A 24,988-nucleotide genomic window follows, 5' to 3' on the forward strand; every position below is an offset into this window, starting at 1 on the left:
ATACATGACTACTGGAAAAACCATAGCCTTGATGAGATGGAACTTTGTTGGCAAAGTAATGTCTCTGCTTTTTACTATGCTGTCTTGATTGGTCATAGCTTTCCTTCCAAGGAGTCTTTTAATTTCATGGCTACAATCACCATCTGCAGTGGTTTGGGAGCCCAGAAAAATAAAGACAGCCCTGTTTCCATTATTTCCCCATCTATTTGCCATGGAGTGATGGGACCAGATACCATGATCTTAGTTTTCTGAATGTTGAGCTTTAAGCCAACTTTTTCACTCTCCTCTTTCACTTTCATCAAGAGGCTCTTTAGTTCTTCTTCACTTTCTGCCATAAGTGTGGTGTCATCTGCATATCTGAGGTTATTGATATTTCTTCCAGCAATCTTCATTCCAGCTTGTGCTTCATTCAGCCCAGCATTTCTCATGATGTACTCTGCATATAAGCTAAATAAGCAGGATGACAATATACAGCCTTGACTTAGATACGTGCTATTTATATTGTAAGTAATTAGCCTCTAATTAAAATAAATAAATTTAAATTTTAAAAAATAATAAATAAATAAATAAAAGTATACCTAGTAAAGCTGGAAAAAAATTTTAAATGGAAGTTTCAAAAAAGCCAGTGTGTTCTGGTTAGCTAGATTCCAGATTCAAAAAGCAAAGGAAAACCTTGATCTTGTATGATTCTATTATTTAAGTATCTGACTATATAATTTGCCAATTTTACATAAGAGTAGTATATAAAAGTAATTTTTATTATGTGCAAGTAGAGTATCCAAGTCTTACTTTCTGATATTTTATTGCTTTTAAATCTACTGCTGAATTGTTTATTGGCTAGAGAATCTGTAAGTATGAGCTAAAAGAAAAGATATTTAAATTAAAACAGTCTGCCTTGAGTCCCCAGGGGAGTGATGAACTAGCATTTTAATTACCAACAAATTTAATTATTCAACCAGGTGTGAGCCATCAAAAGTTTAGCAAACCCTGTTTTAAGTAAGCGCTTTGCATTTGTATAAAATGATGATGCCATACATTTCTAATACAGAATGCAGATTCAGAAAGCTGTCAGGCTTGCAGTGTGGTTACATCATTTTGTCTCAACTTATATTTCCAGAATATTGCAGCTATCAATATTAGACCATAAAGTGGAACATGTTGCACCCAAAAGTTAAGGCCATTGTTATGGGGATTTTCACTGCAACATTCTACCAGCCTTTCCCTTCATTATTAGGATTTATCTAAATGCCATTTTTTGGAAGAACTATAATGAAATGAGTAATTTGCTTAATGGAAACAGATCTGTTATGTAAAGTTATAGAGCTATGTCTGTAACCCCTGCTCTTACTGCTCTGTAAATTTAATGAAACTTTCTATCCAGTGGAGCTTTTGTGGACTTGTACAGCATTCTCTTAGTCCTCAGAATAAGGCAAGGGCCACAAAGACATTTCATAATTGCCAAGATTACAATTACTCTTACATAGATTTAACTCTAGTAAAATATCTAAATTTTTATCTGCTAGAGAAAAACTTGGAAATACACTAGTGAAATTGAAAGTTAGGGCCAGGGGCATTTTGAAAATCTTAATTTGAATCAAATCTCCATCATTATCATTGCAGTAAATGTTTTCAGATCCTTACTGGGATGAGGTGAACTAGTTTGGAGACACTTTGGTATTTATATTTTGAATCTGTTTCTACATTCACTAGGTAAGGTTGATTTACCTGTCCACTGTCTAGTTAGGTAGACATACCATTATAAGTAACATGTACCATTTGTTATACCAATTTTATATACAATTTACATATACTGTTTATAAATACATGCCACCAATAAGTAGTAAATGCATTTATCTTGTTTTATTTATCTAGTTTTGATTGCATAGTCTGATAGTTCTAAAATATTCCTGTTGTTTCAATATTATATAACCCTAACCTATGTAGATTTTGCCTCATCCAGACCATGCACCTTACCACTTTTGCTGTATTTTGAGATAAAATTTTATGTTGAATGTATGGCACAAAAGAAAGATTAAATTACCCATACTTTTTTGTTTTTTTTTTTTAACTAAGAAAATAAATTTGCCACATATAAAACCTACCTATCTTGAGTTTTGAAAACTAGAATTTTCTAATTCAGGAGAAGGACTCAGTATTTTAGATGTTTAATCAAGGGTCAGATAATGACTGAATGGGTTGCAATAGTTGCAGTTTATACCAGAGTCACACTATAGTGCCCTCCTGTGGAGGTTTGGTTAAAACTTTATTTTTATACCCATGAGGATGATTTTCAAAGTGACAAAATCATTACATTCAAACTACCAAAGTTTAACTTGGTCCTTTTTTTTTGTTTATAACTAGATGTTAAATTACTTTTAAATATAAAAGCATTCACAGTTCAAATTTGCAGTTCAAAGTACAAACTGAGGAATGTCAGCTTTTTATCTATATTTCTTTATTTTCTTAAGATATGTTTTTCCTTGATTTTTCCTTAAATGATCAAATAATAAAGAGGAAAGAGAATAATCAAGCCCTTAACTAGAAAGATACATTTTTCAGCTAAGACATTCTTAGATTTATGTCATGAAAAAGAGTTTTATTGTTATAAGCATGAAGACTATAATATTTTTAAATTACAACAGAAAAACTGATAATAAAAGTTTAGTCTAGAATGTACACTCATTTATATATACCAAACATTGTGCAAGAGCTGACTTTTTTTTAACTCTAGCTTTTTTTTTTTTCCAGTTTAAGATTTAAACTTTTTTCTGAGGATAAATCAATTATCATATATTAGGTATTTATTAATATTTCAAAAATGATTTGGCCTGTTTTTTCTTCCAGCTCTAAAATTTCTTTTAATTTCAGGAGTATAGTAATGTAATGTTTATTACCATATGTGGCATCACATGCGTGTGTGTGTGTGTGTGTATCCATTCCAAGACCTTTTTACTCTTGGTCCACATTTGTAATCAAGTTCAATGTGTACAACATTCTCAGATCAGTGGATTTAGGTGTCCAGTAGTTGCTATTGTATTAGGATGGTGCAGAAGTAATTGCGGTTTTGCATTGTTGAAATTTGCTGTTTGATATTGGAATACATTCTTAAATAAGTGTGGTTATGTTATACATCATTTTAATGAACATATTTCACTTTATTTCAATGCTAATAACTTATTGCTGTTTATTTTATATTTATTTTAGACTAGGGAAATGATGTTAGACAAAAAGCAAATTCAAGGTATTTTCTTGTTCAAATTCAAAATGGGTCATAAAGCAGCAGAGACAATTTGCAACATCAACAACGTATTTGGCCCAGGAACTGCTAACGAACATAAAGTAAATGAAGTTTTGCAAAGAAGATGAGAGCCTTGAAGATGAGGAGTGCAGTGGGCGGCCATCAGAAGTTGACAGCAACCTATTGAGAGCAATCATCAAAGCTGATCCTCTTACACAAGAGGTTGCCAAAGAACTCCACGCTGACCTTTCTACCGTCGTTTGGCATTTGAAGCAAATTGGAAAGGTGAAAAAGCTTGATAAGAGGGAGCCTCAGGAGCTGACCTCAAAAAAAATCTGTTTTGAAGTGTCTTCTCTATTCTATGCAACAACAGTGAATCATTTCTTGATCGGATTGTGACGTGTGATAATAAGTGGATTTTATACGACAACCAGCAATGATCAACTCAGTGGATCGACCAAGAAGAAGCTCCAAAGCACTTCCCAAAGCCAAACTTGCACCAAAAAAAGGTCATGGTCACTGTTTGGTGGTCTGTTGCCCATCTGATCCATGACAGTGTTCAGAATCCTGGCAAGACCATTACATCTGAGAAATATGTTCAGCAAACCAATGAGATGCACCAAAAACTGCAGTGCCTGCAGCTGGCATTGGTCAACAAAATGGGCCCAGTTCTCCACAACAGTGCCCGACCGCCCATCACACAACCAGCACTTCAAAGGTTGAACGAATTGGGCTATGAAGTTTTGCCTCATCCGCCATATTCACCTGACCTCTTGCCAACAGACTACTACTTCTTCAAGCATTACAGCTTTCTGTAGGGAAAATACTTCCACAACCAGCAGGAGGTAGAAAATGCTTCACAAGAGTCATCACATCCCAAAGCATGAATTTGTATGCTACAGAAATAAACTTATTTCTCACTGGCAAAAATGTGTTGATTGTAATGGTTCCTATTTTGATTAACAAAGATGTGTTTAAACCTAGTTATAATGATTTAAAATTCACGATCCAAAACCACAATTACTCTTTCACCAATAATATTTAGTCTTTCGCTCCAGTGGCCCACTGCTTTATTACTCAACCTTTTCCATTTGCTGATACTAAGGATGTCTGCTAACTACTCAAAACACACCTTACTTTTTTAATGGAAAATTAAACAGATGTTAAGAAACACTGGAACCTAATTAAGAGTTTCCTGAAGAAGTAGGAGGGAAAAAATAAAACACTAAAGAGAGTTGAGACAAAAGCCAGAAAGCTATCTGCAACATTTTATGTCAACAACAAATACAATGGATTTTTGCCTCCTTACTTAAGTCTCTTTAAATCTGTCTCCTGCAAATGGAAAGGGAAACACACTGGGTTTTTCAAAGTTTAAACGTCTGAAATCACAGACTGTTAGACAACTGGCAGCATTCATAACTAGAGAAATAAGTGGAGCTCTTTCTAAAGCAATAGCCGTGCTCAAAGAGATTATGAGTAAGCTCATCCAAATTAGAAGTGTTGAACAAGGTCTTAAAATAAAAACAAAAATAAGATGAAATAATGTGGACCAGAGTGGAGGATGGCATTAGCTCCTTTTAGTAAAACTAGTTTCATTAGTGAGACCAGGTGAGATTTGTGAGAATTTCTCACAAATTAGTGAGAACCAATAGCCAATGAAAGTTTGCTGCTTGTTTGTGGCTTGCTGAAAGTTAAGGAAAATACAAATAGGTGACCAAGTCAGATAAATGAAGGATAAAAGGAATATTTATAACAACTCTGAATCCATCTTCCCTTCTCTTAGTCTGAAATAATGTGGTTCAGATATCCCACCAAGGAAACCCTATCCAGACATTGCTTAGGGTTCTCACTAATTGGTTCTCTAATTTCTCATTAGTGAGAACCATAGTTGAGAAATTCAACCTAACCTAAAAGTAATCTTAAATTTTTAGATGAAGCATGTTAGTACTGAGCATTCTTCTGTGTTCTAAAGAAAATCCAAGAAAAGAATGAGATTTTCCAAGTCTGGAAATATAGAGTTCCACTGATGAGCAACGGTGAAATCGAAGGTATCGTTATACAACCGTGAAGTCAATGGAATAAAATTGGGTCCTAGCCAGAAAATTTCTCTCAGAGGGCTCCAGGATAAACCTCAAAAGGTGTTCACAAAATGAGGTTCACATGGTCCACAGTCAAAAGGGAACACATGGGGATTAGACTACAGCCTCCTACGAAAGCTAATTCAGCAGGAACTTGATCTTTCTTTCTAGACTCCAGGCAGACACGAGAGCCGCTTTCTGTCAATAAAATCAAATAAAGTCTGCTACGTGAAATTATCTAAGACTAGGTAATGGCAATCCTTAAATCTTGAGTTTCAGTTTCCCACCAAAAGTCTCTGGAACAGCAAGACTTAGCTAAATCAGTCTGGGACCAGTGCATCTTAGTTATTACCTCACACTAACATTTCTCCAGCTTCCACCATGGTGTAGACCCTGGAGGTCCTTCTGAAAAAGATGAAGACATTGTCTTCAAGTAGTACATTTATAGCTCTGAATGTTGTCATTGCCACCTAAGTTCCTCGCAGGAAATTTTTTAAAGAAAAGTCGTAAATTCCTATTCCTCCTTCTATACCCTCTGCCGTATGAGCTGTGGCAAAACCACTCTGAAGGCTTGCTGAAAGTTAAGGAAAATACAAATAGGTGACCAAGTCAGATAAATGAAGAATAAAAGGAATATTTATAACAACTCTGAATCCATCTTCCCTTCTCTTAGTCTGAAATAATGTGGTCGGATATCCCACCAAGGAAACCCTATCCAGACATGACCAGGTATCTTAATCACCTATTGTGCTTGTACAAATAAACTTTTTTTTTTTTTAATTTTATTTTATTTTTAAACTTTACATAATTGTATTAGTTTTGCCAAATATCAAAATGAATCTGCCACAGGTATACATGTGTTCCCTATCCTGAACCCTCCTTCCTCCCCATACCATCCCTCTGGGTCGTCCCAGTGCACTAGCCCCAAGCATCCAGTATCGTGCATCTAACCTGGATTGGCAACTCGTTTCTTACATGATATTTTACATGTTTCAATGCCATTCTCCCAAATCTTCCCACCCTCTCCCTCTCCCACAGAGTCCATAAGACTGTTCTATACATCAGTGTCTCTTTTGCTGTCTCGTACACCGGGTTATTGTTACCATCTTTCTAAATTCCATATATATGCATTAGTATACTGTATTGGTGTTTTTCCTTCTGGTTTACTTCACTCTGTATAATAGGCTCCAGTTTCATCCACCTCATTAGAAGTGATTCAAATGTATTCTTTTTAATGGCTGAGTAATACTCCATTGTGTATATGTACCATAGCTTTCTTATCCATTCATCTGCTGATGGACGTCTAGGTTGCTTCCATGTCCTGGCTATTACAAATAAACTTTTGATCCCTTCCACCATAATTCTAATTCAAGTAAGTCTAGATAGAGTTTGGCATCTCTAGTTCTTAAAAGTTCCATGGTGATTTTGATGTACAAGCATGGCTGAAAAACGGCTGACTAAAGTTTGCCTGCCCAACTGGGTGTAATTTTCTGGCATAGGATCTACCCTCTCCATAAGAATGCAGTATGAGTGGTTTATTATCAGATAAAATTAGGATTATAGGATTTGTGGTAGAGTCTGTTGAGTCCTCTCCCAGCATCCATTCTCTCCCTTCTTCCCCTTTTCCCCTAGTAGAAAAATTTTACTGGGAAGATGATTGGCTAGGATAGACTTCATTTCCCAGCATCCTTTTCAGCGAGTAAGTAAACTTAGGCAAAACAGTTTTGGCCGATGGAATGTAAGCAGAAGTCAAGTGTGAATCTTAACGGAATTTTCATTAAAATGAAGGAGCACACCAATCTTTTTCAGTTCAGTTCACCCTCTCAGTTGTGTCCGACTCTTTGTGACCCCATGAACTGTAGCACACCAGGCTTCCCTGTCCATCACCAGCTCCCAGAGCCTGCTCAAACTCATGTCCATCGCATCGGTGATTCCATCCAGCTATCTCATCCTCTATCGTCCCTTTCTCCTCCCACCTTAAATCTTTCCCAGCATGAGGGTCTTTTCCAATGAGTTGGTTCTACGCATTAGGTGGCCAAAGTATTGGAGTTTCACCTTCAGCATCAGTCCTTCCAATGAATATTCAGGACTGATTTCCTTTAGGATTGAGGTTGGATCTCCTTGCAGTCCAAGGGACTCTCAAGAGTCTTCTCCAACACCACAGTTCAAAAGCATCAATTCTTCGGTGCTCAGCTTTCTTCACAGTCAAACTCTCACATCCATACATGACCACAGGAAAAACCATAGCCTTGACTAGACGAACCTTTGTTGGCAAAGTAATGTCTCTGCTTTTGAATATGCTGTCTAGATTGGTCATAACTTTTCTTCCAAGAAGCAAGTGTCATTTAATTTCATGGCTGCAGTCACCATCTGCAGTGATTTTGGAGCCCCCAAAAATAAAGTCTGTCACTGTTTCAATTGTTTCCCCATCTATTTGCCATGAAGTAATGGGACCAGATGCCATGATCTTAATTTTCTGAATGTTGAGCTCTAAGCCAACTTTTTCACTCTGCTCTTTCACTTTGATCAAGAGGCTTTTTAGTTAGTTCCTCTTCACTTTCTGCCATAAGGGTGGTGTCATCTGCTTATCTGAGGTTATTGATATTTCTCCCAGCAATCTTGATTCCAGCTTGTGCTTCATCCAGCCCAGCATTTTGCATGATGTACTCTGCATATATGAAAAATAAGCAGGCTGACAATATACAGCCTTGACATATTCCTTTCCCGATTTGGAACCAATCTGTTCTTCCATGTCCAGTTCTAACTGTTGCTTCTTGACCTGCATACAGATTTCTCAGTAGGCAAGTCAGGTGGTCTTGTATTCCCATCTCTTCCCTTCTTTTTGCCTTTCTCCTATTTTTCTGGGTAGACTGTGAAAAGGATGGCTTCAGATGGAGCAATCATTTTGGACCAGGAGCATATCTTGGGACTGGAGGCCAGCATAGAGGAGCAACAAGCTAAAAGGAGCCCAGACCCCAAAAGACTTCATACAGAGCAGAGTCAAAGCTGCTGTGTGTGTGCTGTGTAGCAGCTTTCTTTTGCTAACTTCTGAAATTTTATGTGAAGACACGATAAAATACTGTCTTGTTAAAGCTGCTGATTTTGGGTTTTCTGTCACTTTAACAGCTAAATGCTATCCCACTACACCAGTTCACTGCCATATAGTGTTAACAAACAACTATTATCCACTTTTCACTTTAAAAATTAAATTTAAAACATTTTTAATGATAGCATCCTGAAAGATGATGCTGTGAAAGTGCTACACTCAATATGCCAACAAATTTGGAAAACTCAGCAGTGGCCCCAGGACTGGAAAAGGCCAGTTTTTATTCCAATCCCAAAGAAAGGCAATGCCAAAGAATGTTCAAACTACCGCACAATTGCACTCATCTCACACGCTAGTAAAGTAATGCTCAAAATTCTCCAAGCCAGGCTTCAGCAATACGTGAACCGTGAACTTCCTAATGTTCAAGCTGGTTTTAGAAAAGGCAGAGGAACCAGAGATCAAATTGCCAACATTCTCTGGATCATCGAAAAACCAAGAGAGTTCCAGAAAAACATCTATTTCTGCTTTATTGACTATGCCAAAGCCTTTGACTGTGTGGATCACAATAAACTGTGGAAAATTTGAAAGAGATGGGAATACCAGACCACCTGACCTGTCTCTTGAAAAATTTGTATGCAGGTCAGGAAGCAACAGTTAGAACTGGACATGGAACAACAGACTGGTTCCAAATAGGAAAAGGAGTACATCAAGGCTGTATATTGTCACCCTGCTTATTTAACTTATATGCAGAGTACATCATGAGAAACGCTGGGCTGGAAGAAGCACACTGGAATCAAGATTGCCAGGAGAAATATCAATAACCTCAGATATGCAGATGACACCACCCTTGTGGCAGAGAGTGAAGAGGAACTAAAGAGCCTCTTGATGAAAGTGAAAGTGGAGAGTGAAAATGTTGGCTTAAAGCTCAGCATTCAGAAAACGAAGATCATGGCATCTGGTCCCATCACTTCCTGGGAAATAGATGGGGAAACAGTGGAAACAGTGTCAGACTTTATTTTTGGGGGCTCCAAAATCACTGCAGATGGTGACTGCAGCCATGAAATTAAAAGATGCTTACTCCTTGGAAGGAAAGTTATGACCAACCTAGATAGCATATTCAAAAGCAGAGACATTACTTTGCCAACAAAGGTCCGTCTAGTCAAGGCCATGGTTTTTCCTGTGGTCATGTATGGATGTGAGAGTTGGACTGTGAAGAAGGCTGAGCGCCAAAGAATTGATGCTTTTGAAGTGTGGTGTTGGAGAAGACTCTTGAGAGTCCCTTGGACTGCAAGGAGATCCAACCAGTCCTTTCTGAAGGAGATCAGCCCTGGGATTTCTTCAGAAGGAATGATACTAAAGCTGAAACTCCAGTACTTTGGCCACCTGATACAAAGAGTTGACTCATTGGAAAAGACCCTTTTGCTGGGAGGGATTGGGGACAGGAGGAGAAGGGGACGACAGAGGATGAGATGGCTGAATGGCATCACTGACTTGATGCACATGAGTCTGAGTGAACTCCGGGAGTTGGTGATGGACAGGGAGGCCTGGCGTGCTGCAATTCATGGGGTCGCAAAGAGTCGAACACGACTGAGCGACTGAACTGAACTGAACTGAACTGAGTGATAGTTCAAGAATCAAAATGTTTTATTATAGTTGACCTCTCTAAATATGTTTAGATTTCACATAATTCTAACGTGAAAATTACTGTAGTATACATTATATTATATAACAGTTATATTGGACAATATATGTTGTAGCAGTTTGGATCTTCTGGCAAATTATAGACAGTTAAAAACCTCATTAATTCACCTATCAGCCTGGTCTGCACTAATAGTAAAACTTTAGTCTGTAAAAGTACAAAGACAAATGATATAGACAGTATTACGTGGAAGCTGTTAATAAACAGCCTCTGTTCTCTTAAGTAGGACAGGGTTTGAATTTGGCAGCATGGTTTGTATGCAAATGGACATTGCTAATTATGAATGACGTGGGTTTTTTGTTTCCTAAGTCATTAAGGTAGATGCAGAATCTCTACTTGGTAACATTTTATTAGCAGTTTATATCAGTTATGGTTTATTTCAGTTACTGTATCAGCCTTTTTAACAGGAGTTCTACAAGACAACTAAGTCCTACAGAAAATTGTTTAAATTATTATTTTCTCAAGGATGGCACATAGCTAGTAAGATTCAAGATGCACAGGAAAGAAGTTAATTCATTATAAACAGTAGATAATTTGGGCATGAAGGCTGAATTCTCTGGAAATCCTGGTAGAAAGGCTGAGAATTACAACTTGGAAATAAAGTTCTATGTAGAAAATAATGCTATAAATCAGACGCTGTCAAATTCAGCATGGCTTTCCACTCAGTTCATCCTAATTAATATTTGAGAGATACGAAAGTAACTTTAATTCTTCAGAAATTTGAGTTCTTTTTATTCCATCTTTGGTAAGAACTGTGATCTAAATGTAATGAAAAGAATTTGGTAAAAGCTGTATTTTGAGCAAAGTTAACTTGGCAATGTTATACACAACATTGTGAAATGAAAAGTGATTGGGGAACAGAAAGCTAAATTAGGAAATTGAGAAATGATTAAAAAATAGAACTAGGATATAGCAATCGAAATGGAAAGGAATAGACATATGTAAGAACTACTATAAAGAAAATTTAAAATAGAAGTTGATGACAATTTGGATATGAAAGACTAAATTAAGACAAGTCAAAACTTGTACAGATTTGAATAAAAGGATCTAAAAGTAATTGTGCTGTTGACATAATTAGAAAAGACAATTTTCATAATGATACTAAGGGTTGTGGTGTTGAGTTTAGTGTTAAATACATTAAATTTAATGTGATACTGAAATGACAAAACATACATTTCCTACAGACAGTTGGAGATTTATGGCTAGATAAGTACATTAGAAAGGTCACTGATTGAACTGGGAGAGGGAACTCATGTGTAATAGTCTTTATCTAGCCGTCTTTGTGCAAGTGTGGCTCCTGCCATGCACTGGGACATCATGATGCAGAGGTTGCATCGTGATACAAGGTCACATTGTAATGTGAGTGTGTTCTTTAGGGCCAGGGCCTGGGCATGTGTGAGTGGTGGTGTCGCAGGAAACCAGGTTTGAAGTGTATGGAGGGAGAATCTAGTCTGTGGAAAATTCTAACAGTCATCAGCTGTGTAAAAAGTTATTTAAGTCTTATAATATGAGTTAAATGACATTTTAAGAACTCAGATATATTTTTGAAGACTTGGAATAAAAACCCAAGTGCAAATGAAATGCAAACATTTTATTCAACAAATTTTGAATATATCATCTTAACTGGAATTTGGGCAGACTTTTGGAGTGTTTTAATTCAACAAGTGAGAAATTAACAACTTCTGATTTGGACTTATATTCAGAGCACCTTCTTTTGTCATCTTTAAATTGCTTTATAAAGAACTGAGAAAAAGTCAAAATATAGTAGAATATAAAATAAGAGCAATGCAGATGAGAAATTAAATCAATATAAATTATTCTGACATCAGTGAATAAATTGTAACGCCTCAAAAAAATTGAGATCATAACAAAAGTAGTAACTCAATAAGAGGAAAAAATGCATTTTAAATAGAAGCAATGACTAGGCCAGATTGCTTGATAGTCCAGTTAGTGAAAAGGAGTGAATCACATGAACACATTGTAAAAAGATTTTAATTTCTTGCCTTTTACCAAAAAATACTAACATTGATGATAACATCAAATATATAATATACATCTACAGTGAAGATATTGACAGAAATTGCTTAATGAGTGCCATCTTTATAAGGATTAAGATTATTTTAAATTGTTCACTGTATAAGAGAATCTGAGAAGACCCTATAGTGTTACATTTCATATATGGAGGAATCTTGCTACAGGTGTTTTTTTTAATTTGACATCAGTCCTAAAATTCACATGATATTATCTATAATGAGTTGTGATGCTGAAATTTTTCTGAGCTATATCAATAACAATTTTCATTAATCAAGCTAGAGGAAAGACTAGATAATCTTTCTAGTCTTTTTGTGGAAAATAGTATTACAACATTTTGTCATATGAAGAGCTGATTAGAATATGAAGCCCCAAAAGTAAAGTGAGATGAATTACAGATATAGGTCAAGCAGTTGACAGTTATTCATTTTTTTATTTTGCAATATTTGTGGAATTTGTCAGCTTTTTAATATCTAATTTGTTGTTAATTCCTTGCATATTTATACATATATATATATTCACTTGTGTGATTTCTATAGATCACTTGTGTATGTAATTTTTTTTCATAATTTAACTTCAGGCTCCACAAAGCTTGCCCTGGCTGCATCTTATACCTGGTTCTGACTGGATAGGGGAGCAGGAAGACCAATGAGAAGGTGATTGCTCTGGTCTGGGATGCTGGAAAGGGTGATAGTAGAAAAGTTAGAGAGAAGTAGATTCCAAATATATTTCAGAGCAGATCTGGCAGGAGTGGCTGAAGAACTGGATGTAAAGCATGAGGGAAAAGGAGAAATCAAGAATGACCCACGCCTCCACCACGATTCTGATTTGAACAGTTGGGTGAATATTATCACCATTACCTGGAAGCCTGGAGAAGGAGGAGGCCTAAGGAAAGAGATAAAGAACTCTATCGGGCATGCTGAGTTTGTCATGATTTCGTCGCTATACTACACTGCCTTTCAGGCTGCTTGTCACGTTGTACCTTATAGTCATGCCCACATTAGACTGTAAACTCAAAGAGAGCAACAACTGACTTCTCTTTGTGCTCGTGAGCATAACATTTTCATTTAGTTGAATTTAACATGTATTGCATCAACTATATATGCAAGATGCTCTACCAGAATTTTATTTAAATCTTGTAAATCAAATTCTACCTACAAAAAAAAATGCACATAGATAAGAGCCAAGGTTTAGAATGAAAGAGACCAGGCTTAGCACCTTAGTTCTGTTACCTGCTAATCATGGGGTCTTTGAACAATAACATAACCTCTCAGAGCCTCTTGTTCCTTATCTTAAAATGAGAATGATTATTCCTATTTCATAGGATTACTGCGAGTGAAAATAGACCAGTGTGTGCAAAATGCCTGGCATACATGAGCACTCAATAAATGGTAGGATGCGCTTGCATTTGGTTTTCTTGCCAATACAAATAATATCTATAGCACAGGCATCGCAAAATCAGTATACTAGAAAATGTTAAGAGAGAAGTTACATTTTCAGCCTAAGAACATATCTTAAATAGTTTCGGAAGGAGATAATAGGTTTTTGCACTTTCCCAGTCCTAAAAGGGGGAGGGGATAAAAGGCACTGTGAGCAAAAATAGAATGAATTTACCCAATTCTTTACTGCACTGTTTAACCTCTGCTTTCTTAATCATATGCACAGCAGGGGAAAGGATGTGCTAAAACAATTTATGTGTCATGAACAAAGCAGCCGCAGATTTTAGCTCAAAAATCACGCTAGGAAAACCACCGGTTGGAAGTAAAGTAATAAGGCCAAATTTATTTTTTTAATTGAGTCTTGAGTTACAAGCAACCCTTTAATTACATTAATCAAGCAGCCTTCTTCTCAGCAAATGATGAGGGAAATGCATTGTTCTAACTTTTGCTCAACTTGTTTTTTAAATTGCTGGATATTATTCGGACATATGGAAATAAATCCCTTAATTTCTTTTTCTCTCCATCGTTTCAGTGTAGCTATAGCAAAAGACAAATATACACTTACTTCTAGACATGACTGACTCTAAAAGATTATACATCAAATTTTAAATTTGAAACCTTTACAACATTTAAATATTTAAAACATTAGCATGCCTCAAACAAAATTTTACATGATAACTTTTATTTCAGTTGTTCTGATCTTTGAGATCAGAGTTGATTTGACTTTTTGAGATTTGAGTTGATCTGACTTTTTGAGATGTTCCCACAAAATCCTCAAGGAAATGGGCTCTACCAATGGATGATGTCAGTCAGAAGGTTACTTGCCCCATATGATAGACTGAAAACCTAAAGGTTACAAGAAATTAAGTGACTTGTCCAAAAGTTGTGTAGTTACTAATGTGCAAGCTGAAACTCAGCCTAGACCTGATTGGCCCCAACTTTCACCAACACTGTGTGCATGTCCGGTCCTGGAATGCTCTCCTTACTCTCGATACTTTTGAACGTGCACTTCCCCTGTCTGTCTTTGTGTATGGGATTGTCTCTTTGTTCAACCCCATCTGCATGCTAATCCCTATTTATCCTTCAGAATTTAATACAGGTACCATCTCCCCTTTACGCTTGTCCTGAATCCCTTCCTCTGTTCTTTTCTATCAGAATGGAGTAGCTGTCTTTCCTCTCTATTTCTAGAACACCCTACATATTCTTCTAACAGTTATTTCACTCTGCAAATTATCTTGTATGTCATCCCTACCAAGAACCCCATGTACACTCTGAATTATGACCTGCTTGAAAGTAGAGGAATATTTGATCATCCCTGAAAACCTAGGGCCTAGACAATGCTGGTTTATAGTGCATACTCAGTAAAGTCACACTGCAAATGACTGCATAAATGAGAATTTTAAAAACAGAGTACCTTGTTTTCTGAATAAATTATGAAAGCTTTAAGGAGGAGCTGGGAGTTTAGCTGAACTTTTGAGGATGCATAGGATTTATAGAGAAGGAAGGAATGTTAAAATTTAAAGCAAGTGATTTGTAGTAATCCCAGAATTGAAAATTTCCAGAATATAATATCATTACAGGAAATGTCAAGAAAATTTAATTATATTTCTGTCATTGCCAGAATGCAATGAAATTGAGAATGCAATAACATAATTAATATTTTACAGTAAGAGCCCTAAGAGTATACATTAAACATTTTGTTTTCTGGTCTTTAAAAATTATTATTGCAAGGTAATTTACGCTTTATTTAAGTTAGTAACAACAAACATGGCATCTTTTCAGTCAGTGTCAACAAGCAACAGTTCTAATTTGATCTAATATTTCATAAAAGAAACTTACTTGAGCCAGATGGTTTTTCTCATATAACTAATAACAATTTTGGTTGGTGATGAAACTGAACTAGTCTTTCAGCAGGAGGCAGTCCTGTGTTTCACTGGCATCTCAGCCCTCCTTATGCTAGGAGGCACTAAAGAGTCAGAGCTGATGTCCTCAGAAAGGAGGTGCCATCAACCCTGATATTCACTGCTGTACAACAATCATAAACCAACATCTAAGAAAAAATACAAACACCTTAAGTGTCTTAATAAGAGAATGGAGTTTAAAAAGCCCAGTAATTCAATAATGTTGAAATAAAATATGGTCAACATTTTGAAATGTGGCCTTGTGTTTCTAAATGCACACCTTTAGTCTACAGACCTATATTTAAGTAAATCAACCATTTGCTACTTTTGTCTTGGATTTAGTATCTAGTAATTTGCAAGAGCAACAGCATTTCAGTGCTATTCTTGTGTATATATAGTCATTAATGTTTGTCAAGGGCTTTGGGAGGAAAGGACTACATAAATGTCAGTGGTTATTAATATTTGGATTTTTTATATTTAGCTATCAAATGTGTTTTTCATAATCTGTGCCCAGAGGTCTATCTGTGCTCCTCCAACTGTAAACATTTAAAGCAAAAATAATCATCAGCCAATAATAGTATTTGTTCTGTTCTTCTTTATAATTAGAGTAATATTTATCAGTAATTAACAATTATATTCAACTTCTTCAAGAACCAAATTTATTTTAACATATTTTCATATGCAAGTTATTTAATGCCACTTACTCCTCTGACTTTGGGTGATTATGATGAGAGTAGCCAGCTGACACGGTATCCACCCACATACTCCTCCTTGCCCTGCCCTTCCGTTCTCTGTTCTTGTCTTTAACTGGCACATCACTCAGTCATTCAGTCGTCAGCTAAATAAAGCAGGACTAGCCCAGTAGTCCTCTCTTCTAACCTAACGTAGTCATTTTCACTTATTGTTATAATTGATTATACAGGTACTTGTATCCCCTGCCTTCTAATTCTACCTCCAGACTAACTCCTATAAGAGCAGAAATCCTGCCTGTGATGGGGCTACCTGGATGGAATGCATTCAGATCAATTGAATTGAACTGAAATCTAAATCTTATACAAGAGGAAAAACTCTTCTTTTAAGTGCAATCTGGTACAGCATAAAGCTTACTAGAAGAAAATCAGAGCAAAGCCAGCAAAATGGCTTTTTATTTTTCTCTTAAGTGGTATTTCCACTCTATTTTCTTTGAATGATAACAATGTATTTTTTTAAGGTGTTGGGAGTATGAAATAATTGGGTTGACTTGCAAGTGGTTCTCCAGTCTAGAGTTCAAATTCCAGTTTAGGTTAAAAAAATAGACTTGGGGTCCTCTTACCACATGCTTATCCACTAATGCATTTTTAAAAGAATCATACAAATTTCCATGTTTGGCATTGACTCATAAGAACAAGACTAGGTCAAAATTTATTGGCAGAGCTACATAAAGCAGTCTACGAATATAAGCCTATACTCTTTCTGGCTCAAGCTAGCAGCATTAGCCCTTCACTTTTATGAGCACTAAACTCCACTCTAGTTTTAATATTATAATAATAATAAATATAATAATAAAATCTTGTTTATATAAGAAGTTCATCTTGTTAAAAATGCATTGAGACTCATGGTTCTTTATAGGACCCAGTTTATACTGTCTGATGATTTAAAGGTGATAACTTAATGTGATTCATTGCCACCTAGTTCTGAATTTTAATAATAGAACCACTCATCATGATTTTTTCATTTCTTAAAGAACCAGCTTGTCTAAAACCATTGCAGTGTTTTTTACTGGGGTCATCTGAACTACGGTTCCCAGAATACTCTTAAAAGGGGCATGCTTATGTATTCTGAACAGCCATAATCTATCGTGACTGGTGCCAGGTCGACACATTATGAGTTTACAGTGTCAGGCCGGTGAATTAAAGCTTTGTTGTAGACCAGCTTGCTATGCAATTATTTCCAGTTCATATCCTATCATCACTCTTCACATGACAATTGGCAATTTCCATTTAGCATTCTAAGCATCCATATTTTGTCTTAATTGTGCTGTCTGATTCTGCACCTAGAATGGAGTGACATGACTGGTACCAATAACTTAGAAAATAAATTTCACTGTCACTGGAACCTATTTAAGGAATATTCTATGTTCTGTTGTTGTTGTTGTTGAGCTATTTGTTACTTATGTTAAAATAATAGGAAATTAATTTAAATAGAAACACTTCTCATGTCTTATCTCTGCAAACAAAAAAAAAACATAATTTACAATAAATTAGCACAGCAGTTGTTAGTGTAGCTCAGCTTTATTTTGCAATTCTCACACCTAAGCTCACAAGATGACACTTTTTCTGATAAGGTAATCTTTATAAGGTAGTTTTTGTAGGTGATTAAAGCTGACAGATGCTAGTGAGATGGTGAAGTTCAGAGATATAACAGCAAACACTTTTTAAAAATTCTCATTAAAGTAATAAAATATCTTTTGATCTACCAATAGAAAAATTGATCTGACAAAGGATAAGTTAGTTACAATGCTATATTTCTGTATCCAAACAAAATTAAAGTTATAAATAAGAAAGTAAATGATTATAACAAAATAAACTGTAAATAAATGGTATTTTTTAGGAATAAAGAATTACTGTAAAATCTTATCTTCCCAGTCATTTCTTAGTATTTACCATCACTGCTGAGCTGAAAGAGAATAAAATGTTTCAAATATAAACAGAAGCTACAGAAATAGAATATGTCTTTTAATAACATTTTGATACTCTATCTGTTCTTCACAACATGACCTGAACTCCAAATCCTTCAGAAGTAAAACCTTCATCTTTCCTAGAGTAATGATGATAATCAGTGGACTTATGTTTTCAATGATACTCCAATCCGAATCTGTTAAGATCCAGTCGTAGATTGAATAATTAGATTAACTTGAATAATTCTATGACTTAGTTTTGCAGTGTGCCTTACTTATTATTATGGGTTTAGTTCTGCTTTCTCATATCTAACAGAAGAATTTTGAAACAGTAACTCATTGTCCCTGCTTGTTTTTGATTACTTAAATGACATTAGCTTTGCTAGAATCAATTTGTATTACAATCCACTGAAGCACTATATTACAGCATGTGCTGTTTTCCAATTTTCTTATCTAAATATCAGTTGTCTGATGTACAGAGTTCATTTATAAATACCAGGAAGTTCCCTGAATCAAGTAAATTAACATGCTGGGCCAGATTCTCCAGCTTCATTAGCAACCCCTCATACCAAGGCTGTGTTCATACAAGTGTGAAAACCAGAACGATCCTTCAAGGGTTTTCCTGGCCTGAATAATTTCCTCATCAGGGAACAGGCTACACTTATTCTAATATTCTGGTCTCATCGCCACAATCTATTCATTTTGCAAAACTCCATGGACACCCCCTGGAAGAATCTAACCATTAGATTTGAGGAAAATGTAAAGTCATGGAACTGGACTGGACAACCATGATGAGGAGCAGCCTGAGTTACAGGTCATAGTGGGAGGGCAGGGGAGAGATACAGAAAAAAAATCCATAAAATTTGGCAGCCCCTATACCAACAGACTATATAACAGGGGGAAACTAGTAATAGAATGATTTACTGACCAAATGAGACCACAATGATTTCCTGCATTCAGTTATTCAATAAATATTTACTACTGTCCCACTATTTATCAGCCACCTGCCAGGCAGTAAAGTAGGGAACAAAACAACAAAACAGACCAAATCCCTACCTTCACAGAGCTTTGTGTAGACTTTGTTTATTGTAGACATAAATATGTGACATGAAAATCTAAAAATAAGAACAAGCTTCACACTTTTAAGCTCTTCCTACATGCCAGGCACTCTGTCCGTGCCTTAAACACATTGATTTAATCCTCACAGAAAACCCCATGCGGTGGGTACCTAACATCCCTATGTTCTAAATGAGGACAGTGGCCCTTGCCAGAGGACCATGGATGAGTGAGCATCCTCAGAGAGCTGCAGTTACGCCTTTTGCTTGTGACAGTGACCATGTTTGAATGAAGCAGCAGATGACACAGGTTTTTTGGTGCAAAGAATTTTAAAATGTGTGTGCATTCTCTGTTTCCCACTCAAAGAAATGAGTGATTCAGACTATGAAAATAGGTGCCTAAAATCCACAGGACAGAAGCAACACCACAGTCCCAATAGGACAGCTGTTGAGATAAAGCCAAAGCACCACTGGGTTTGTGCTAGAAGAGTAACTCGGCACAGCTGTCTAATTCTTTTCACGAAATGGTTGGAACGGATCAGAAACAAGAGCCACAAGACAGACAATGAAACTCGTCCACAGCAGACCTAATATCTTATTCACCCAGGTTGACTTTAAAATTATATCAGTCATGAAAATTTTTTCACTGTCTTCTGTTGTGAGTCATTGGGCTATATTTAATTTTAATCATTAAAATGTAAAAATAATAAAAGCCACCAAATAGTCTATAGTCAATTTTCTGATAAAGCAAATTTGTTTTTTCTCCCATTTGTGATTTAAATGGCCTCCAGAAAGTTTTTTGGAACTAAGTGTTAATTAAAAATATGGAAATGGATTTAAAGTACATTACAGCGCACAGTGGAAGAATAATCACAAGAGACTTGTTCACAATACCATACCCATTTCTCAATGTGTTTTTTAACTATCTAGGTTATTGGTTGTTTTTCTGCATGCCTGTTCCTAGAAAAAAAAACCTGTGATTCCAGTGAAAACAGTAATTACAATTACAACAAATAGGATAAATTGCTATTTGAACAGGAACATGCAGTTTTAGCCACCAAAAGCAAACTGATGCTCCTAGACTTTCCTGTTTACACAGATGAATTTAAGCATGTTCTCAGATTACTTTATAAACTGAATGCTTTTTATATCTTGCCATCTTTAAAAACAAATTTAGTCCTCCGTGCCTTACTTTCGTTAGCTTATTCTGAAACAATGCCCTACGGTGCTGTGAGGAACCAGTGAACAAATTCTCTTTCTGAAATTCCCTGAGAAGTTATATTTTCAGATATTTAAATAGTGTGCATATATCATTTACTTTTCTGAATCTCTAGTTTCTCATTATAAATTCGAGAGAAAGATCATGAACTAGAGAGAAAGATTTTAGGGGATCCATAAAGAAGCAGAGGGGTTTCACTTGCCCGTAAGGATTGGGTATATGGACTTTGGAGTCAAATAGATCTGGGTTCAAGTTCTGAGGGAATTCCACATACTCTAGCTGTGTGACCTTGATCAAGTTACTTAACCTCTTTGAACTTTAGGTTCTTCCCCCAAAATTGAGATCAGTAAAATCTCTCCTCACATCATGGTATGAATTGAAGGGCCTAATATTTGTAATATGCTTTCTATAATGTCATTTCTAATGCCTAGCTTAGAGCAAGTTTCCCTATAAATGAGAGCAGCCTTTTTTCATCATCAGTGTTCAGCTTCCTGGTCATGGCGAGCACTGGCAAAACTCCAGTGGGTACCATTCAAATTGTTTTGGGGGTTGGGGGCTGCCAATGGACAACCCGTGGAAAGCAATGTGAATCATGCCCCCCAGAGTTAGGCAACAGAAAATCTAGTAATTTTTTGATGTCACTCCCATCCGAAATTGTAGGGAGAACAGTATCTCTGAGGAATCCTTTAGAATTTTAAACTACACTGACTGATAACTATTAGTCAGTTTAAGCAATACAGTCAAGTCTTTGAAAAGCTGTTTTCATTGTGCTAATCAAATGAATACTCTAAAACTCCATTCATAACTGAGAAATACAGGCATTGCACTGATGCAACAGTGAACCATTAGATCTGCTTGTCCAACGGTATCATTTTTCAGGACAAACTTTTTAAACTGAATCGGAACTGATCAAACAGACTGGCAGCCCTGAAAATGTTTTCATGGATGGTTACTGTAATGGAAGACTCAACACCTAATGTATGCCTCCTGTGTACAGAAACCTGCGCTGAGGTCCCAGAGACATGGTTCCTGCCCTCACGAAGTTTCCACAAAGTAGTGGGAGATCACTCATCCATGGTTGTAACTCAAGGCACAATGTAGCAAGTACTATCAAGAGGAGTAGGCAGTATTCTGAAGCACAAGAAAAAGGTCACTGAGGTGATTTGAGCTGGCCTGGAAGGAAGGCCAGATGGAATTATCAGCTGGCAGGGATGAAGGAGAAATACCCTCCCGGGCAAGACACTGGTTGGGAAAGCACCTCCATCTATGGTTTTATTTTTCATATGAAAAAATATGTAGTGAGCACCCCTCAAACTGTAGTGCTGGAGAAGACTCTAGGAGAGTCCCTTGGACTGCAAGAAGATCAAACCAGTCAATCCTAAAGGAAATCAGTCCTGAATATTCATTGAAAGGACTGATGCTGAAGCTACAGCTCCAATACTTTGGCCACCTGTTGCAGGAGCCAACTCATTGGAAAAGACCCTGATACTGGGAAAGATTGAGGGCAGCAGGAAAAGGGGGAGACAGAGGATGAGATGATTGAAAGGCATCACCGCCTCAGTGGACGTGAGTTTGAGCAAACTCCAGGAGACAGGAAAGCCTGGTGTGCTACAGTCTGTGGTGTCGGAAAGAGTCGGACTCGACTGAGTGACTGAATGACAGCAACGCTGTGTGCTAGGCACTGGACGTACTTTGTGCAAGCCGAGTACTCCAGTATGGCGGAAGTACTCAAGATCTGTAAGGCAGGAATTTGGATTTGAAGCCTTCCCAATGGGCACTGTCGTGTAAAAGAAGGGAGTGGGTCTGGCAGACATCACTGAGGTGCCCCCAACATGCTTTGTGACTGATTTAATATCAGGGACAAGGGAGAGTTAAGTACTGAGGACAACCTCCAGGTTTCGAGTCCGGCAACCAAAAAGCTGGTGATACCATCAAGAGATAAATGGAGGAGGAGCCGGTTTGGAGAAGATAAATAAGTAGAAATAAATGAACAAGCCGCAGCCTGTCTGATTCCAGTAAGCACTAAGTGTGTAATCCAAATATTCCTCTACATCATGACATAAAAATACTGAATCTGAGGCTCTGTATAGGCTGGCGACTGTGAGTCTTGTATAAATAGAGAAAAAAACCACTTGAAATTTAGTAACATAGGATAGAACATCTGTAACTGGACTAGAGATGACCTAGTTCAACCCCCTAATTTTACAAATAAAGAAACCACATCTCAGACATACTCTCTACTGAATGGCAGAGCCAACCTAGGACTCCCACTACACATTTAATGGTGGGATAGCGGGGGTGGAATCCAAATTTCTAAAACATTCAAATCTGGAATAAAGGTACCACCTAAATTTTTCAGATGGTGAAGGACAGGGAAGCCTGATGTGCTACAGGCCATGGGGTTGCGAAGAGTTGGACCCAACTGAGCCACTGAACAACAAATTTTTTCAGAGTTGCTGTTACTTCAGTTTTTTAACTAAACTAGCGTGATTTATGGAGAAGGCAATGGCACCCCACTCCAGTACTCTTGCCTGGAAAATCCCATGGACAGAGGAGCCTGGTAGGCTGCAGTCCATGGGGTCGGTAAGAGTTGGAGGCGACTGAGCGACTTCACTTTCACTTTTCACTTTCATGCATTGGAGGAGGAGATGGCAACCCACTCCAGTGTTCTTGCCTGGAGAATCCCAGGGACGGCAGGGCCCGCTGGGCTGCCGTCTGTGGGGTCGCACAGAGTCGGACACGACTGAGCGACTTAGCAGCAGCAGCGTGATTTATTACTTATAGGCAAAAGGTCTTTTTGATAAAATCTCTTGCTGTATATGCCATTGTACACAGAATCAGTTTTGTAGTTAATTTCGAAGAATTCAGATTCCATGAAAAGTCTTGAAACTACAGTACCTAGAACTGTTCCTTGCAAGGGAAGACATGCCTCTTCTTAGGTCCTTGAAACAATAATTGTCCCATGTAAATAATAAGGGGCTGCCCTGCATGGAAGGAAGGGCTTGGGTGCTTCCTGAAAGAGCCATGTTTCTAGAATGCCAGGCACATAAGAATAATCAACAGCAGTTTCCTCTGAAGCAAGAAAATCCTGTCCCGCTGACCAAAGAGTGCCTAATACAGTTAAAGAATTAGTTGAGATTTTTAAAAAGGAGGGGGAGGGAGGGGGTGGGAGCTAAGCACAGAGAGAAATATTTATAACTATGACAACATGTTTCCTTGTAATAATTCGTGAGCCCACTGGAGAAAAAAGAAACATATAAACTATGAATAAAATATCCAAAATATAAACTTTATGCCTTCTGCAAATTTTCTTAAGTTAAAAATTAAGATTGTGGTTGACTAAATGAGTATATTTTCATGGTCTCTTATTTCCTTGATGCTAAGGGTTACCAACTGATTTACAACTTCCTGTGTTGTTTTTTAATCTATATTTGTCAGCACATTTTTAATGTCAGATTACTTAAAATAGACACTTGGGCTTAAGAGGTCAGGAATAATAATATTCTGTTGACTTTTGTAAAGATTTCATAGCACTTACAAACATTCTAGTTTAGCCCAAAAAAGCTTTATATTTCTAAATGAAATAAATTTCAGTATAGTTTTAAAGATTTTCTTTCAGCTGATGACGGGGACTGAAGTGTAGCTCAATCCATATACTTTGAAGTTAAGTAAATTGCATGTGTAGCTTTCTCCAAATAGTTTTAGCCGCCTTTTATTCAGATAACTTAAACTGGGAAAATAACAGAAAGTCCATGAAGAGACAAAGTCTAGAACCAAGGACTTAGGATTCTTCCATCGTCGTTTCTTTTCTAACCATTATGATTTATATCTCTCATAATGTCTGCAAATTATAGATACTTGTTCAAAAGGAATAATTTTCAAGTATAAAAGCCATGAAATAGCTTTATCTTCATATAAGCTATCATAAGCTATAATTAAATGTAACGTTTATAAAATCAAAATTTTAAATTTATATTTCATAATTCAGAATAGGCTCTCCACAAAGATCATTGCATAACTCATCTTATTATTCTGACTAACTGATACTTAATTTCCTGATTCTTAAAACAAGAGGTAATTTATAGTATTTCCTCATTTTTAAGTACTAGAAACCTCAAATTTAAATAGAATACACTGGATGAAACCAAACAAAAATTCACCCACCATCAGGGCTGTTTGAAATAGTTTACAGTGAGTTCAGTGATATGCCTTTTAGAGTATAACTTAGTAAGCTAAACAGATACACTCTGAGTGGCTTCTATTTTCAAAAGATATTTTTGAAAAGAAATAGTTTTTTTCCTAATTATTTGTAATGGTACTAACCATATTTTCAGTCTCTCACCCTGAGGAAATTGCACAATAAGGACAATTCAAGAGTCAAAAGTACAGTGTTGAACTTCGTAGTTGTAAGAGCTCTGGTATCTTGATTTTCACAAGAAAGACGCATTGAAAGTTTGCCCTAACTGTGCTTTTGACAAAAATTTTTTAAAGGAAATCTTTTTAATTGAACTCTATCTGGGAAACCACAAGCCACATTGGATACTGGAAAATGAAAAATAAACAGAGTGATAAATTGGGGGTGGGGGAAAGAAGCAGATATTCTAATTTTGAAAGTTGAACATAAAC

At 36.6% G+C, this 24,988-nt stretch overlaps 1 protein-coding gene across 4 annotated transcripts in view; it reads left to right on the forward strand.

Annotated features, from left to right (window-relative positions):
* The window catches only part of CABCOCO1 (ciliary associated calcium binding coiled-coil 1), a 166,297-nt gene that overhangs the window by 125,953 nt on the left and 15,356 nt on the right, over nucleotides 1-24,988 (forward strand). The window contains exon 6 of one of the 4 annotated variants that reach the window (XM_070781838.1): nucleotides 3,205-23,508. The exons of the other annotated variants lie outside the window; for them this stretch is intronic. Coding sequence (XP_070637939.1) covers nucleotides 3,205-3,366 — 162 coding nt within the window. The 3' untranslated portion in view covers nucleotides 3,367-23,508. Of the gene's footprint in view, nucleotides 1-3,204; nucleotides 23,509-24,988 lie in introns of those variants that run through there. 4 annotated transcript variants of the gene reach the window in all.

This window comes from Bos indicus, chromosome 28 (genome assembly GCF_029378745.1).
Source record: "Bos indicus isolate NIAB-ARS_2022 breed Sahiwal x Tharparkar chromosome 28, NIAB-ARS_B.indTharparkar_mat_pri_1.0, whole genome shotgun sequence".
Taxonomy (NCBI): domain Eukaryota; kingdom Metazoa; phylum Chordata; class Mammalia; order Artiodactyla; family Bovidae; genus Bos; species Bos indicus.